The 18580-nt window shown below is 39.8% G+C and overlaps 1 protein-coding gene across 2 annotated transcripts in view; it reads left to right on the forward strand.

Annotated features, from left to right (window-relative positions):
- Positions 1 to 17151, forward strand: part of furinb (furin (paired basic amino acid cleaving enzyme) b) — a 70842-nt gene extending 53691 nt beyond the window's left edge. For both annotated transcript variants that reach the window (XM_088298825.1, XM_088298826.1), the window contains 8 exons: positions 1995 to 2207; positions 3948 to 4048; positions 7056 to 7159; positions 8259 to 8376; positions 8474 to 8653; positions 9500 to 9627; positions 12504 to 12632; positions 13641 to 17151. In XM_088298825.1, the coding sequence (XP_088154951.1) occupies positions 1995 to 2207; positions 3948 to 4048; positions 7056 to 7159; positions 8259 to 8376; positions 8474 to 8653; positions 9500 to 9627; positions 12504 to 12632; positions 13641 to 14305 (1638 nt within the window). In that variant the 3' untranslated portion in view covers positions 14306 to 17151. The remainder of the gene's footprint in view (positions 1 to 1994; positions 2208 to 3947; positions 4049 to 7055; positions 7160 to 8258; positions 8377 to 8473; positions 8654 to 9499; positions 9628 to 12503; positions 12633 to 13640) is intronic.
- The last annotated feature ends 1429 nt before the right edge of the window (positions 17152 to 18580 follow it).

Raw genomic sequence — 18580 nt, forward strand, 5'->3', positions numbered from 1 at the left:
AATCAACCATTGCAAATTGTCTCCGGTTTGATAAATCACAATGAGCATACTAAATTGGTCTATTTGCATATACTCCTCCCAGATCGGATTATTGCTGCTCATTTGGCAGTCAGAGTCCTGGTTGCACCCGGTTAGATGATCAGCTTCCACATTTGTTTGCATGAGCAATCAAGTTTGTGCCTGCGTTTGCTTTACATTTAGTAAATCAAACCCTTGGTGTCCGAGTTTTCTACTTCCACTCTACTTTAATTGTATAGTGTCTAATGTTTCAAAAAGCCCACAGACTGAGATTGTATTGTATTTATTGATTTATTTTTGCTATTGAGCAGTTACATTTTACTCTGCCACTTGTCCACTTTATCCCTATTAAATCGTACCGTTTGGATATTAAATGACTGTACTACACTAATCCAGTAGTGTACATTTCCAACCATAATATATTTCTATTTCTAACAATATAAACCCAGGCAATAATGTGGGTTCCCAAGCATAAAACGTTGTGTCTCAATTGTGGTCAAACATTTTCTCTCTTTCTTCGATTGCGATGGAGTTATGACATTTTTTGGGGGGCATAGATTTAATTTCCTCGTAAAGGCAGAAATTTTGAATAGTATTTATCGACACAAGAATGTCAAAACATTGGAAATGGTTCTCAGTATGATGCAGTGCCAGTCTCCACCACTGGAAAGTACAATAATAACCATTTTTTTTTTTTTTTTTTTTTACAGTCTTTTCATCCCTTGTATTCATTCCTCTTGTGGTCATAGTGTTGCCAGTCAACGGATGTATAAGAAGACAGGTTATTGAAACTTGAGCAGCTTGTATGCTACATTTAAAGAGTGGCAGAAAGAATTAGAACATGCTTTGTGAAATACACTGTAGCCTCGAGTCAGTGCATCACATTAATTGTATGAACAAACAGCCAGCAATTCTATGCTACGTCCACTGTCCGTTTGCCCCCTCCAGGTTGCGACTCCAGGTGGTTGAGAGCATGTATGCTCCCTCGCTCCTGTTGATGCTCCTGGATCCTCACTTCCTCCACCAACAGGAAGGAGGGAGCATACATGCTCTCTACCACCTGGAGTCGCATCCTGGAGGAGGCGAACGGACGGCGGAACGCGTGACCCACCTGTCAAAATTGACTGGTGGGTCACGTCTTCTTTGAACATCAACTGTCACACCACAACATCATGTGACACTCAGAAGAAGGCGAAAGACGCTCGCCGTAACATGTCAGGTAAATGACTAACAATAGTTTGTCTGAGATACAAGAACTAATGATTTCACATGAGTAGATGAGATTGTCTTAAAAAAAAACAACATACATAACTCAAGAGCATTTTGACAAAGGGCAGATGTCCCCTCTGTTTTATTCCATCACAGCCAAAAGGGACAGAACTAGTCTATAGACCTGCAGCTATCACGTGCTACATATGGAGAGAAATCAGGCCATCAGTGTGTGAAAGGGCAAGACCACGCCATGCCTTTAAAGCGAGATATTTCAAAAACTGATTCTGAAAATCAAAAGTAAGCAGTCTTTGTTGAAGGGCATTTCACTAATAAGTCCCAATAGATACGAGATACAAGATCAAATTCCTGGTGTGTCTTGAAATAATGCACTCTTTAAACTGACAAAGGACATAATTTGTCACTTCTGTCATATTCTTATTATGAGACATAAATCAGCTCATGATTGTTAGACTGCTTGTAAAGTGCACACAGAATGAGATTGAATGGTTGATATACTGTTTGTGCTTTAGGAGATTGGAACAAAACTGTCTCATTGGCAGCTATCGTTTTGGCATTTATCTGGCTTATAAAAATTCAGCTTTTTTTTTTTCGTCTAACGTGAGAAGATAAGAAGAGCTCCAAAGCTCAGTTTCTGAAAGACAACATGTAACTAACTAGCGGGAAATAATCTGCGGTCTCTCTGTCTTACATCATGAATTGTGCAGTCATTTGGAATTATCTGTTCATTCTTTCTTTTACCTCAGGGACGTGGTGGACTGGGCTCCATTTTTGTGTGGGCTTCGGGAAACGGCGGCAGAGAGCAGGACAACTGCAACTGTGACGGCTACACCAACAGCATCTACACATTGTCCATCAGCAGCACCACACAGTCTGGAAATGTGCCATGGTACAGCGAGCCTTGCTCGTCCACGCTCGCCACCACCTTCAGCTCTGGAAACCCTGGGGAAAAACAGATAGTAGGTGTACGCCAATATATACACCAATTGAAAGTCTCCCGATTTGGTGTTGAAATGAACAGAAACGAGAAGAACAGGATAAATGTCAAAATGATGCATCGTGTATCAAGTTGTACGTTCGCACATCCAGAATCAATCCTTCTTCAACATTAAGGGAGTCTCTCTGCTGTCAAAATAGGAGTGACGGATATGGAACACACAGGAAGCAAAGCTGACAATGACTGAGCAATGGCAGCATGCCTCCTTGAACGCTTGCCTCAGGGACAACGGACAGATAACTACCGATGCTCTCTAAGGAGAGGCATGCTGCAGGCAGCCAACACAAATACGTCGGTGTCCTCTTTTGTTTCTCTTTGGACTGATAGCATTGGCTTTCTCTTCGCCAGAGATCACATCATTTTTATTCCTTCAAAATGACAGGAGTAGGACATTTAGTATACCTGACATCCCTTCAAAATCTATCCTCGTCTGATTTTTTTCCACAACCATGATGAACAAAATGTAGCTGGGGATATTGACAGATGCTTGGAAAACATGATTCGAGTGAGGTACAGACGACAGAAAACATGTTTGATCATTGATTTCATCATGCGCGTTCTCCGTTACTTGAAACAGCTCCCAGACACACCCATGCGCACAAAAATGCAAATGCACAGCACATACGCTTTTTCCGTGTCATAAGCGAGAAACAGCTGTGCGCCATCAAGCCATAGAACGACACATATAAAACACAGATGGTGTTTTGCAACAATAATTAATTTATTTATGATTTCATAAATGCGCTAACTGTCCGTGCAGCCGGTCCATTTGATTGAATGGGAGCAAGTCTCACCTTTCAGTACGCAACCCACACTGTGATGATAAGCGCCCACGCACTATTTCGGTGACAACTGCTTAGTTTTCTTATTAATATCATTAACTTATCGTTTTTGACATATCAGGCGTGAATATCAAGAAATGAACTTTTGTCCACACCACCCAGCCCTTGAACATAATAATAGCTTGAACCATACAGTCCCCTCCATAATTACCATAAGTACTCCTGGCTAATATGTTTTCTTTTTTTTTTCTTACTCTTGCTTCTCTTTTTTTTTTCTAAAAAAATAGACCACCACAATTTAAAAAAAAAAAAAAAAAGAAAAAAGCGTAAAATCCAACCTTTGAAAAACGGAAGACGTGACAATCCTTGTCATGCACATCTTTGTCATCTAGGGAACTTCTATTCTTGAATTGAATGGTGTCATGACTGTTGTTTGTGCGTGGCTTGATAACATTTCACCAGCAATGCGTGAATTTTACTGTGACCAGTGGAAACACTTCGGTCACACTTCGTAAATTCTGAAACCGTATACTGTATGTTCGCCGTCAGAAATTTGCACACAGCTTCTTATTAAATAAAATGCGTGATGTGAATGGGCTTTGTTTGATAACGTTGTCATCTGTGAGCACTGCAGAATGTTTCAAAACCACAAAGAAGCAAAAATCATATCTTATATAAAAAAAAAAATGCCTCCCTTATCTCTAGTTCTATGGTTCCATTGCTATGCACATGAGACTGAAATACAAGCTGACTCTTCCATTTTTTTTCCTGTTACTCATTGCTCATAAAAGGATCTTTGGTTCCCAGGCTCTCAACGTCTAACACTCAACATCTTTCACTGTGAATTTCCATCACACTTAAGTGGAATACCCGATGTGTAAAATTAAATGTGTCTCTCCATTTCCACGTCTGTCTCAAAGGTGACAACAGACCTCAGGCAAAAGTGCACTGATTCGCATACGGGAACGTCGGCTTCGGCACCACTCGCTGCTGGGATCATCGCTCTGGCACTGGAGGCCAAGTGAGTTGAATCACTCTTCTTCTACAACCATGGTGGCTGTCCTGTCGCCTATCAAATGCTGTTTAATCTAACTGTATTGAGTATGCGCCACTGCCTAAATCCCAGCCCAGTTCTTCTCGCTGCAAACGGATCTTTATGTAACCACTTAATCTTGAAATTGCTAGAGTAAGTGAGAGAAAATTTATTGGAGTTATTATAGATGAAAAATAATGTTGGAAATCAACCATAGAAAATGTTAAAAGAAAAATCGCAAAAACTATACGCATCTTAAAAACCAAGGAGCTCCTAAATAAGGCATCTTTATATGCTTTATATTGCTCATTATTTTTGTCATACCTGATACGGGCTAATATTTAGAACACAAACATTCACTCTATTTATAAGCTACTAAAAAAGAGCGATACAAATTATAAGCATTTCAAATTATATAAAATAAATGAATCCATTATTTATTAAATTGAACACTCTTAAATTCTATGACTTAGTTGAATTTAAAACCGCACAAATAATGTATAAAGCAACACAATAACCAACTTTGCCACAGTATCCAAAAGCTGTTTGAAATCAGAGAGGGTTGTTCTAGTTTAAGGGGTAAAGGAGTCTTTAAAAGAACAACGATAAGACCAAATATAAAGAAAATGTGTAAAATTTCTGTTAAAGGTATTCATTTATGGAACAATTATGATAATGAATTGAATAGTTGTGAATCACTTGTTTTTAAAAAGAGGTTTAGAAATGGAGTACTACAAAAATATCTAAATCAAATATAGACCATGAGAAACTGTACTTTAATAATTATGCTTCAGGTTTTAGTAAGATTATCCATTCACGAATGTAAAGGTGCCTGCCTGTTTGGATTTTACCTTTAGTTTTTTGTTTTTATTTTTAGCGTGCGTATTGATAAGTCGTATGCATGTGTATATATATATATATATATGTATATATATATATATATATATATGTATATATGTGTATATATATGTATATATATATATGTATATATACATACATATATATGTATAGTTATATATATATATAGGTATATGTATATATATATATATGTACATATATATGTACATATATATATGTACGTATATATATGTACATATATATATACATACGTATATATATGTACATATATAACTATACGTATATATGTATGTATATATTTTTTTTTTAAGATTTATTTTATGATTTATTTTATGAATTCATGTTTATTAATAAATAACCTTCTTGTGTATATTATACGATTTCTAATAATTTATAGAGAACAAGGACTAGATAAGTCTTTCTACTTCTTCCTACTCCCTTTGAACATAAGAACTTTTCTGAACTAAGATAAGTTTAGATTTTTTCCCCCTCTTTTGCTTCCATGCCTTATGTTGTGTTTTATATGTTCAATCAATGAAGCCATCAATCACAAAAAAAAAATTGTCAGGCAAATGAGTGACTTCCCCCCCCTCACCACACAGACATTGGAATATCTTTCAACTGATGGTGATTTAAACAGCATATTAAAACTACCCGTTTTATCTCATGCGGGTTTCCAAATGACTCTCAGCAATTCTAATGTGTGCTATCATGGGCTTGTCTTTGTTGTTTCCTCTCCTTTCCTTATCTACATAATGTTGGTAATTCCCCTTGTAGCAATTAACTAGCGTGATTTTAGCTCAAACCCTGACAAACTTCACAAGGCTTTTTTGTGTAAAAGTAGGCAGCAATGGCAATATAGAAAAAATAAATGTGCTACTTTGAGCTTTCTTGTCAGGGTAAAAAATTCAAAGCAGATGTTCAAACCTTCAAGCAATATTGCCCAATTAACAATGGAGTGCACTTATATAGCACTTTATAACCCTGCACATCCAATAAATGTTAAATTTGTACATTCTAACTGTAAGAGTGCTGTCAGCCAAATGTGAGATTCAACTATTTATCATCTTCTAATGTTTAGGGTCTAAGGAAGAAAATGCCTGATATCAAAAAGCATCTGATATGCCTGCAGTGGGCCGTTGCTTTGTATTCAGTTGGAGTATTCTTCCACTCGCTGGTCTCATTCAAATATAAATCATTTTTTGTCCAAATGGCAAACAATAGTCAAAGTATGTCTGACCTAAGATGTAGGTCTCGTCAAAGATCGTGTTTTCCTTGTCTTGAGTAAGATCTGATCGATGATGTTCGTGGGTGCTGGGTTCATAGGCCATGCCTGCAATTTGTATTTGTCATCCCTTTACGAGAAGAAATTTTTCAAACTCTGATCTCCTGGCGGGGACTACAGACTGTCATCTGTGACAGTGCTTTAGTTTATCGCGCCGTAATCTCATCTATAAATTTGCCCAACATGACAGATTCATTCAAAAGGAAGTGTTTTTGTCTTTCTGCTGTCCTATTGCTCCAATCATTCAGCCCTACACTTCTCGCCGAGGTGACATTGATATCATGGGGGATTTTGTCCGTTAAAAGCATGAGCTTTGCCACAGTACTGTTCTACACAATTTCTGTCAGTTATTAGATTCCCAGTAAATGTTCTGTTGGGCCTTGTCGTTTAACTTCTTTGTTCTTTCCAGAACATGAAGTGTAGTTTGTACAGTGTAAAGGCTCCATTTTACGACCATCTTACGCCTCAGTAACAGTTACTGCAAAGAAGCGTAGACTAGACAAATTCCTGTTTTACTGTTAACTGAATTTTAAGGCCAGCGTTTTACATCAGTCTTAAAATTGAGCTGTGAAACAGGATAGTTGTCATGGTTAACAAACATGGTCCTCGTGGCATTGTCCTTACCTTGTATTCTAAACACATTCTGCCTTTCCATTGGAAAGTGCTGAATTATATTTCAGCACCGGCTACAGACTTTTAAGCATTTTTCACATCCCATTGCTTCTTTTCTTTTGCTATGTAGTTAGAGGTCAGCCAAGCCTGACAGCTCATAATATATGACAGGAACTAAATTACTCCTTCCACTGCGGTGTGACATGAAGATTAAGTGGTCTTTTTCCCACATTTCGACAGCATGAACCTGACCTGGAGGGACATGCAGCACCTGGTAGTGAGATCGGCCCAACCCAAACATCTCAGCACAGGAGACTGGAAGATCAATGGCGTTGGACGCAGAGGTAGTACTGACTGCACGTGCTCGTGTACTCGAAGCACTGTTCATTAAGTCTTTTCGTACAAATGTCACCTAAATGTTGGATGTCCGCCATTCTGGATGTGACACATCAGTCTGTGAAGTAACATGTTAATTGTTGCAAATTGACTGAAAGATTTATAAAACAACAACCGATATGTTCATCAGCACACATACGTATTTTATTAACTTTGCTAGAGTCTATTCCAACGATTACACATTTCCGTGTAATGTGCTACGATGAAAAGAAACACGGCATCTCCTGTGTAGTGTTTTTTGCTGTTTTTCTTTTTTTCAAATGTGGTAGCAACAAGAAGCTAGTTGCGGTACAGGACAGTGACAGACAGGGGGCGATGGCAATACGACGGCTTTGCGGAGCTCAGAATTTAACTTGGGGAGGCCTTGGAGGGATATTTCAGGGGTCCGCACAACCAATTACTATTATTTATTTATTTATTTATTTTTTTTAACAAACCACATTATATGGTAGGATATGATATGTTCCCTCCGGGAAACAGCGGTTGAGCTGAGAAAATCAGAAAAGGACCCAAAAGTCAAATATCTGGTCTAGCACCTGGGGAAAAATAATAAAGAAACATTTTCAAGAGGCGAAAATAATATTAGCTCATGTGTATTTTTATTTCCCCACTTGAACCTTTACATGTATAGGTCAACAGTCTAATGTCAAACTCATTTTTCACATCATAGTTATGGCTTCCCTCAGAGGGCCGTTATTACTGTGAACCCATATAAAAGTATGATCAACTAATGTTGGATGGACAGACAGTTTTGAAATCAGAAGCCAGGAAGTCAACAATTTTTCAATTTATTTTTATTTTAAAAGGGGAGCATTGGTAACAAATAAATGGCAATATCTCCTATCTCAATGTTGTTAAAAGGAAAAAGGAAAAGTCAAAAGGAAATGTGCTAGGAATAGGAGTTTGACACACGTAATTTGTCCTTCGCGGGCCACATAAAATGAGGTTGTGGGCCAGATCTGGCCCCCGGGCCTTGAGTTTGACACAGGTGGTCTAAGGCCATCAATGACCTTTAAAAGTAATGCCAAGAATGTTTTCTTCCCACAGTGAGTCACTCATACGGATATGGTCTCCTGGATGCTGGAGCAATGGTGGCTTTAGCACAGAACTGGACCAGAGTGGGGCCACAGCACCAGTGTGTTCACACAATGCTGACAGAACCAAGGTGAGTGTTGAACACATCAGTCACCATATTGGCCCTCAGGAGTGGCACGTTTATTTGCGTTGACACGCACCATTAAACTGTCTTGCCGAATCTGCAGAGACATCGGGAGCAGGCTGATGTTCAGTAAGAGCGTTGATGCCTGCTGGGGACGGCCTGAGTACGTCAGCTCTCTGGAGCACGTTCAGGCTCGTCTCACTCTCCTGCACAACCAAAGAGGCAAGCTGGCTATTCATCTCATCAGTCCACTGGGCACACGCTCTACCCTCTTGTTTCCCAGGTACACAATGAAACACTCTGCACACTGGTCAGTGCGGCATATGTTCACTCTCAATTTCACACGCGAGATGGATCAAACCTAAAATGTGCGATGCAGGGTCTCGACAGGTGCCGGACATTCATGCTTGGTCGAGAGCATCAGCACGTTTTGATATCTGCTTGGGGGTTTGCTCAGTGTTTTGTAGTGCTCAAAATCGTAACCGCTGCAGCAAATAGCTATGAAATGAATAGGGTGGTTTGTTTTAACGGGAAAATTGTAAAAGAAAAAGTAAGTACTAAAATATAATAATGATAAAATATAATCTTATAATGGTTTACATATCAACATAAAACATGCAACATAAGCACTTTTTGCTCAGTGTGATTACAAAACAATTGTTTTGACAGCATAGTGTAATTGTTTTAATGTGATTTTAAATTGGAACATGCATATGCAGTAGTTGTGTATGTAAATTTCCACAGCTGTAATAGATTACTTTAAAATGAATAGAGAGTCCTTGTAAGTGCCAAACCATTTTTTTATGATTCATTTCTTATGATGCATTCTAATTCTGTGGAAAAGGGGGAATTTTAAATTACTTGTGACACTTCTACAAAACGGAATGTGTTGCATCAAGTCATTTTTTTTGGGCGGGGGGAACATGTTGCGACAGCACTCAATAATTTGCAAAAATGTGTCAAGTTGACGGTAAGGATTTGGAAGCGTTCTGTGAAAAGTTACCTGCAAAATATTGGAAATGTTCCAAATCGCACCTGATGCTAATTAATTGGTTTATTTTGGTTGAGTACAATTCAGTTGTTTTCCATGCTGATACAGAGAAATGAAATACTATCGCTATTCTTTCAGGCCAAATGACTTCTCCACTGAGGGATTCAACGACTGGGCCTTCATGACCACCCACTCGTGGGATGAGGATCCTCAAGGGGAATGGACCTTGGAAATAGAAAATGTTGCAGCTAATAGCCGTGATTACGGTAACCTAATTGGCTTCCATTATTTGTCGCTTGCATCATATCAAACACTCATCCACAAGACACTTTTTATGAATTATTATTTTTGTACTTTTTTAAACAACATATACTATATATACAGTGGAATGTGACGTTAGAATGCATCACAGTCAATCGGCACCTTCCTCTGTGCATGTTGTCACAGGGCTTACATAGGTTTTCTTCAGGTACTCTGGCCTCGATAGACATAAACAAACCATTAAGTGTGAATTGTTTTGTCCATAACCTGATCAACATAAGCTGATCAAGATTGTTTTAAACATCATGTGATTTATTATTAATAATGACGCATGAGGTTTATATGCCGCTTTTCTGGACACTGAACACTCAAGCGCTCACAATGCCTACATTATTCATGCACTCGCACGTTGCCACAGCTGCCCAGATGGAGTTCGTTCCTTTATTTAGCACACTAGTTGTGAAGGTTTGAACACTTTTATTAAAGCAACATCTTGATAAAAACAAGTTACAAGTCCTTTAAAAGAAGTTCGCCTGTCGCAGACGAGCTCCGGTAAGATGCTACCATTTTAATGCAATCTATTTTAAAGTGCAAATACGACAACGTCCCTATGAACCCATTTTTTGCATAATCCTGATTGTCCATCCATCCATCATCTGAGCCGCTTCTCCTCACGAGGAGTCGCGGGCATGCTGGAGCCTATCTTTGTCTATAGGCGGGGTCAACCTGAACTGGTTGCCAGCCAATCGCAGGGCACACACAGACAAATAACACTCCGTGCTCACAATGACTCCAAGGGCCAATTTAGAGTGTTCAATCAACACCTGCCATGTCTGATTTTGTACCGTGGTAACCAGAGTAACCAGAGAAACTCCACGCAGGTATGGGGAGAACATGCAAACTCCACACAGGAATGCTGGCGCTGGAATCAAACCCGGCTCCTCTGTACTGTTAGGCCCTCGTGCTAACCAGTCATCCACCGTGCCGCTCCACCGACTAATATCAATCAAAATACCATCGGTATCTTTTGTCCTTGAAGTTGGCGGATATAGTATAAGTCTCTCAGCAACACATCACTCGAATTGAGACGAGAACAAGAGGAAATCCCAGGGTTAAGAGTTCAAAGACGTGGTCAGCTTCTTTCTTTAGGGGAGACTCTTATCTGCATTGAATGAAACATATCTACTGACTGACCTTTGCTGTCTCATAAAATGGAAAGCATCGTATTTTTCCCTCCCACATTGAGGATTGTTGTCCTGTTTTTCCATGGGCTGGTCTTCCATTTATTTTGTCACAGTCCTCGCCATCATCAGCACCACATCTTTCCAAACTCGCCGCCTCCCATTTTATTACGTCGTGATAAAGATGGTGCCTTTCTTTTGGTGTCGGGCAATAAAAGCCGCAGCGGTGTTATATTATGCCAACATGTTGTCATCTTCCCGACTGGGATATTGTCTGCTGAAGGGCAGACGGAGGCTTATTATCTACAACGCTGCCCAACCTTTTCAGTCCTCGGAAACTCCAAAAGGATGGAAGGCACTGAGAATAGAAATAGACGCGTGTGATCAGATTTGTGTGATGGTCACACTTACCTTTGACAAAGAATGCATTTGCAAATGTGGAATTGAAAATTAGTCAATTTTGCCCCTCGCCCTTAAATGTTATCACCGGCAGCTGAAGAAATGCTCGTCCGTAATTCAACCTTTTTAAAATGATTTCTTTTGAGAGAAAAATCACACACCAATATGCCACGGTGCATTTGACATGACTTTGTAGTTAATATTTTTGGGTACCATATTTCACTGCACGATTGATGCAAACACCTCCCATTATGAAGAAGTACAGCATTGCAGAATAAATAAATAAATTTATACTTGTACGTCTTTGTCAGCGTCAGTCAAACCTGAGCAGCTACAGCTCATTAAGTTGTGCCGTTGTACGACGGTTTTGTGCGTGCTCGGAGCGTCTGTCTGTGCCGTCTGCGCCATTGTGGTCATTTTGCTTGCAACACATTCAATATTTACTACTTCCTCCCTCGTGTCCTCATCACACATTTCACCGATTATTTTATTCAAAAATGGCACTGACTCAAAGAGAGCCCATCAGCATGCTGCCTTCTTTATTTACACAGAATTTATCAACACCAATATTCCACCCCAGCGTGTGAAATGTGTCACTCGTTTTAAATGAATTGATTTCCACACACATCCATTTGGCAGTGGAACTAGAGCCCGAACAGCCTCAGTGCCGTTTACTCAGAGCGGCAGGGCGTGACAGCAATGTGATTTTTCTGGCCTGAAACAGCTGAGAGTAGCTACTGCTGTGTTCAGAATAATAGCGTCGAATAATATGTGAGTAAAGCTCAAAAGCCTTGTAATGGCTTTTATGTGTGCACGCTCAAATTCAACACTGCACAATATTCCAAGTCAAAACATGAAGAATAAAAATGGGTCAAATGTTATTTCTTTCTAGAAAACATCCCAAAATAGCAGTATAATTTTTTTCTTCACAAATTCAAACATTTACTTTTTAAAAAAAGAAAAATGAATAAAGACTTTTACTTTCCTGTGATTGACTTGGTATGCGCATGCTACAAGAGCTATATTCTTGTTTCCAGACCAACAAGACTTTAACGTTATGCACTAGCAGAACCTTAATCCAGTTACTGGTAAATTAATCAATGAAAACTGTATTTTTTTTTTCTGTGAAACTAAGACATCCAGAGTAATGTCGTGTGATCTTCCTCAGCTAGAACACCAGTTCCAGACACTCTTTTGTTTTTTGTTTTTTTTTACAACTTGTTTCCTCTCTGAGATATAAAATCCTCTCATCAGTATCATCCCTCTTCTTGACTTCCCGTTGCTCTGTCCATCTTTTTCAGGGGTGCTGAGTCAGTTCACTCTCACTCTGTGGGGGACTGGGTCCAATGTGGTCAGCCCCTTGTCATCTGACTTCGCTCGCCCCTCCAACAACAGCTGCAAGACTTTTGACGCCCAGCAGATCTGCATTGGTGAGATGTTTCCACGCAGGCAATCAGTCGTCTTCGTAAAGGGGGGAGCAGCTACTACTGTGGGCTACATACCAGGAAAATGACACTAGCATTCTCAAACTAAAAAAAAAAAATAGTGACACATTATAAAATGATGAAGAATATCTCACTTTTTTAAGGCTTCATTTTCTCCAAAGATGGGGCAAACTGAAAAGAGTGTTGCTGTTGCAACGGCTCACTACTTGTATCCACTTAAGCAGGGACTTATTGAAACTAAGCAGCGGTTTATATCCATCCATCCATTATCAAAGAAATAAATAATAATCCCGCAAGCTGGGGCACTTTTAAGACTGAAAATAAGTGAAAATGTATTGTTTCCCACGGTGCACGTGATGATCTCTCACAACACATGAGAATCACCGATATCATCAAAAAGTGATTTTTTTATTTATAATACTGTGTGTTTAGTAGTAAGATCATTTATCTCAGGGGTCAGCGTACATTCGAGACCATCGCCAAAAAAGATGAATCCAAATAATGATGTCGTTTATGCATATTTAAAAATCCCTTGCGCAAACCTCATCACCAATAAAGACTCAACAACCAGAACAGTATATGCACGTGAGGAGCATGTATTATTTTGTCCACTTGGGGTCCCCATGCACACATTTTACACCATAGAAACTTTTGGCTGTGAATGTGTGTCAACCTTTGAAAGGCACCTCTGCTCCGTTAAGGGACGTGCAAGTACACGAGTGTGTTTTACAGTGATGCTGTCACGAGAGGCTACCGGCAGGTGTGCCAAGACTACGTTTGATTCCTGTATCTTGAAATATATATATAAAATTAGCTATTAATATTTATGTCAATGGAGATGCTGCACTGTAAAATAAAAGAAATCTGTGATTTGCTGAATGGCTTTGTAGCAAATCGCCAATTAGTCTCCAAAAATGACAGTACATTATTTTTTGAATAAATCCCATTAATGAAACATCTGCATGTTTTTGTTTTTGTCTTGCTCCTCCACAGAATGCAGCCCAGGCTTCTCGCTCTTCCTCCAAGGCTGCGTCAAGTTGTGCCCTCCCGGCTTCACGTCGGGGCCGCAGCTCCTTAATCTCTCACTGGAAAACTGGGTTGACTTGTCTTCCGTACAAGCCTGCCTGCCCTGTCACCCGACCTGTCGCACCTGCTCTGCCACGGGGCCCACAGACTGTCTGTCCTGCCCCCCTCACAGTCGTCTGGTCCTCACCTCCTGCCCACACCAGAATCAGGTCCAGCGCAAATCTCCTCCTGTTGGCGGAGACCCCGGAGGAGAGGATCCAGCGACGGATGATGATAAAAGTGGGGGAGGCGGCGACCCTCCTGAACTTCGCTCATCTTCTCATCTTCCCGCCGTTGTGGCGGTGCTCAGCTGTGCCTTTATCCTGATGGCCTTTGCTGGAGTTTTTCTCATACTGCAGCTGCGCTCGGGTGGCGCTTCTTGTGGCGGGAGGACCAAATTGCCCGACAGACACGTGGGCTTTGGTTTCGGCATGGGCCGAGGCCAGAAGAGGAAGGCTCGGATATGCTACAAGGGGATCCCCACCGTGTGGGGGGACGAGGACATGACCGCCTACGAGTCTGAATCAGACAGCGAGGAAGTTGACGGTCGTAGCGAAAGGACAGCTTTCATCAAAACGCAGAGTGTCATCTAGCCGACGCCTGTTGTCATAATGGGCTTCCTGGTGCCAAGAAGCAGGGGTCCTCGGTTCATGACGGACTTTCATAACCCGGATTTGTAAATCAGAACGCGTCATTGTTAATCACTAATTCGTAAATCAGAGTATGAAAAACGCTTTGAGGCCATAAGTACAGGGTGTTTCTCAACATTTGACATCAATTGAATTATGAAAATCCGAATAAATATCGGATTCTTCCTGTGCTTGCATACTTATCTCTGGCCTTCCTTCCACTTTCCAAAAACATTCTTGTTAGGTCTACTCAAAACTCATTAAAGAGGGAATCTGCAGAGGTGGGGAGGTCAGCCCGTCGCTTATTGTGACTTTATTATTTCAGGCCGGCGCAGGCTGTCCACCGGCGGCGGCAATGGCCAATCGGGGTCGAAAGTGTACAGAAACAAAAACAAACCGGAGTACCCATATGTGTCGATTATTTATTTATTTTGTCTTTTTTTTTTGTGTGTGTGCGTGTACATGTGACATAGTAAGTACATTCTCAATGCTAAGTGACGGACTGTTTCGGCCTCAAATGATCATGACTGATGGACTGATGCGCCCACCTCTGAGAATCTGAGTGTTGAGCTCTGCAACTAACCATTATTTTAATAACAGATTAATCTGTCCATTATGTTGTTGAATAATCAAATCAGATTTTTTTTTTTAAATGAGGATATTTACTTGGATTGACTGTGCAAAAAATGCATTATCATCATTTTCTCATGATTTGGTTTGTACTGCAGCAAATCATAAAATGGGCAAAATGTTGATCATTGTTTTACAAAAGTATAAATGTTTGTAAATTATTTTGAATCAACACAATTATAACTGTTTTGATGGAGGAAATCTGAGACAATCTACTGTTGAGAGGCTGAAATTCTCAGGTTTTGGTCAATTTGAGGTATTTAAACGATGAATTGATTATCAAAAATAAATATCAACTAATGTGATATGATCGCAACTCTGTTTAAGTGTGAATGAGGTTTTTTTTTGTCTTTTATTTTCATGTGCCCTGTGATTGGTTAGCAACCAGTCGAGGTTGCACAGAAAATCTATGGATGGAGTAACTACGGTACATATCCTAGCCTACGATATCAAAAAGCTTTCATGGTCAAAACATATATTCATAAAAAATGCAACATATTGAGATTTGAAATAGATTAGAGAATTTATAACCACAGCAGTACCTGCGACATAAGTTTCCTCGTAAATGCACGATGCATTGCACGGTTGTGTTCAAGGTTAACCTAACACACAAACCTGCTTTCCCTGATTGTTAATGTAATTTTCCACCCTGGAAAAGTGAAAGTCAAACAAACTAATGTTTAACATTCATCTTGATGAAAAGAAACTGCAACACCCTGTATGAAACAATCAAGTGCGAACTGCTCGTGCCTTCTTGTGCCGTGTGACAGCAAATTCTTACTCCACTGCGCAAACCGATTTGTTTCATAACCTGGAAAACATCCTTTGTCCGCAACCGAGGACCCCCATAAAAGTTAGATAGCCAAACCCTACGCCAACATGATTGGATAGCATTTTTACCTTTTAGGGGGAGGAGGAGTCCTCCACCAAATGCATCCAATTGTTCTTTTATTGTGTATTTATTCACATTTCTTCATTTATCACTTCTTTAATTTCAATATCCACATAAAGGTAATGTGGATTAAACAACGAGGCCACGTGTCAAACTCAAGCCCCGCCAGTCAGATCTTATGCTCATTGTCATTTTACATGGCCTGCGAAAGTTGCTCTTGCTCTTTAAAATAAAGCTAATGATGATGATGATCAATGTTCTTGCACAGAGCAGATTAGATCAGGCTCAAGAAGTGTAACTGCCTCTCGCTGTGGCCAAAGTCTCGTCTGCAAACACGCCCAGTGCGGATCATCTTCTGGCTTGTTGATATTAAAAATAATTCAATCTGTTCTAGCATGAGAAACACGTCTGGAACCTCGACTTGAGCTTCTTCCTCAAAATCAGACCAATATGTTATTTCAAAGCCGTAACAGAAGATTCTGTATCACGGAAATATGAATATTGCCACATCCTGGTTTGCTTTCACACAGATAATTATAAGTGTGATTTACAAAAAAGCTTGTCGAGCAGCAAAAGTACGGCATTCACATGGGCACTTGTTCTGTTGCGGTCTTGACACTCTCTCCCAAGACGAGTTCTGTCGCTGCCATTTATACAGAACAGCCACCCGGAACAAAGGCGGGGAAAGGCTGGGGGCTTAACCGTGAGTAAGCCCAAACATTTTCTGCATGTATGCTGACTATGAAAGAGCTTCATTATCAAGATATTTTTGTTTTGTTTTCCAGCCTATAGCGATGTTGATTTATTTCCAGAACTTCCCAGTTAACAAGAGGACTCTTCAACAAATACCACATGTGATCTTTGCTTTGATTGCCTTGTATAACAGCACGAATAGAACGAAAAAAAAAGGTCACAATACAAGAAAAATGTCCATTCATCTGTCCCATTTCCATAACACTAATCCTCACCAAGGTCACGTGTGAGCTGCAGCTTATTCTAGTGTCTACCTTGGACTGGGCGCAGGGCAAACGTTGATAAGCAGCTAATCGCGCTCATTTTCTCACCGATGGACCTTTTGAGTTTTTTCACATTAGCTAGCATGGATTGTGCGAGAAAGCCGCCGAAAGATATGCCAACACCACACAGCAAAAGCTGAGGTGTGACCAAACAGGGCAGCTCCTCACATTAAACATTCTCTTCAAATTGCAACTGTTTAAAACTCTTTTCGCCCCCACCCCCAATATTATGTTGGTATTTTTTTTCAGTTTCTGTCTGGCCCTAACTCCTTTGTACAACATTTGTTTTTTGGACTTTTTTCAATTTACCTCGCAGTGGATAATATTGTGCAGATCAATTTCATGCTGGAATAAAGTGACTTTGGTGTTTTCAAAGACCAGTCTGTCTTTCGTCTATTCAAATGCACACACTTAGCTTTGCTCTCCAAACAAGCAGATGGCGGTCAACTTGTCCCTGGTCATGTTTCAGCTTTACCACTTCTGTCTTCTATAGACAGCTGTTTGAGCATTGATTTGATATTCTTCATATCCAGCTTAAGGTCCAGATACTAGTGCGCATTTTGTTTTCACTCGTTACACGCACTAGTAGGTTGACTGTCTTGCTGAAACTAGTGCAGTGAGATTCGTGGCCGGTGAGATCCATTAAAGTCAGATTTATGTGCCAAACAGTGGTGTATTATTTTCTCTGAAATTAACAGATGTGGGGGTGATGCATTCTTTTTATATATTTGGCCAAAGAAAAAGCTTTTTTTTTTTTTGGCAGCGAGCAACTTGCCCATGGCTATTTCTGATTTAAAATGTTACTCATGATGTGTGCTTGAGTCAGAAAAGATGTGCTGTACCAACTCACTTACACACCTTCATGAAATGTAAGCAACATCATATTGCACGTTTGGATTCAATTCACTGCTTCCGCAGTACTCTGATCACGGCCTAGCCTGCTCACTCGCTGATGAAACAGCTACAAATATACATTCATGAACACAGTCCTCCGATTAAAATACTTTTATTGTATTTATGAAATACAGAATGGAAATACACATTCTTCTTTAAAGTATCCCATTAGATTACCCACTCAATCAGTTTATACTTCCTGGTCCATTCACAAGTCAATTCCACATTTAAAGTGTGACATATATTTCAAATGGATGTAAAAGGAATTCACACCTCAGGAAAACTCCACAATCTGGGACTTCTGGGCATCCACAGAATTCAGCGGGTTAAAACTCTTCGGATGTCACCTATGGAGGACTGAAAGTGCCAAAATTAAATAAATATATACACCATGAAATGTTTATTTAAAATTGTAAACAATTAATTAATTGCTTCATTCATTCATTAAATATGGAATTAAATAAATCAGATAAATAAATGCACCATGAAATAAAACGGTCATTTAATGTTTCATTTATTAAATATGAAATGAAATTAATCATTGTCTCATTAATTAATTAAATTAGCAATATATATATATATATATATATATATATATATATATATATATATATATATATATATATGTATGTATAAGTCACTGATGGTGTAGTGGTACACTCGCCTGAGTTGTGTGCGGGCAGCGTGGGTTCAGTTCCCTCTCAGTGACGGTGTCTATGTCGGGTCTGTGACTGGCTGGCGACCAGTTCAGGGTGTCCCTCGCCTACTGCCCAAAGATAGCTGGGATAGGCTCCAGCACCCCCCGCG

Source organism: Idiotropiscis lumnitzeri, chromosome 6 (genome assembly GCF_059441095.1).
Source record: "Idiotropiscis lumnitzeri isolate Australia: NSW breed Sydney's pygmy pipehorse chromosome 6, RoL_Ilum_1.0, whole genome shotgun sequence".
Taxonomy (NCBI): domain Eukaryota; kingdom Metazoa; phylum Chordata; class Actinopteri; order Syngnathiformes; family Syngnathidae; genus Idiotropiscis; species Idiotropiscis lumnitzeri.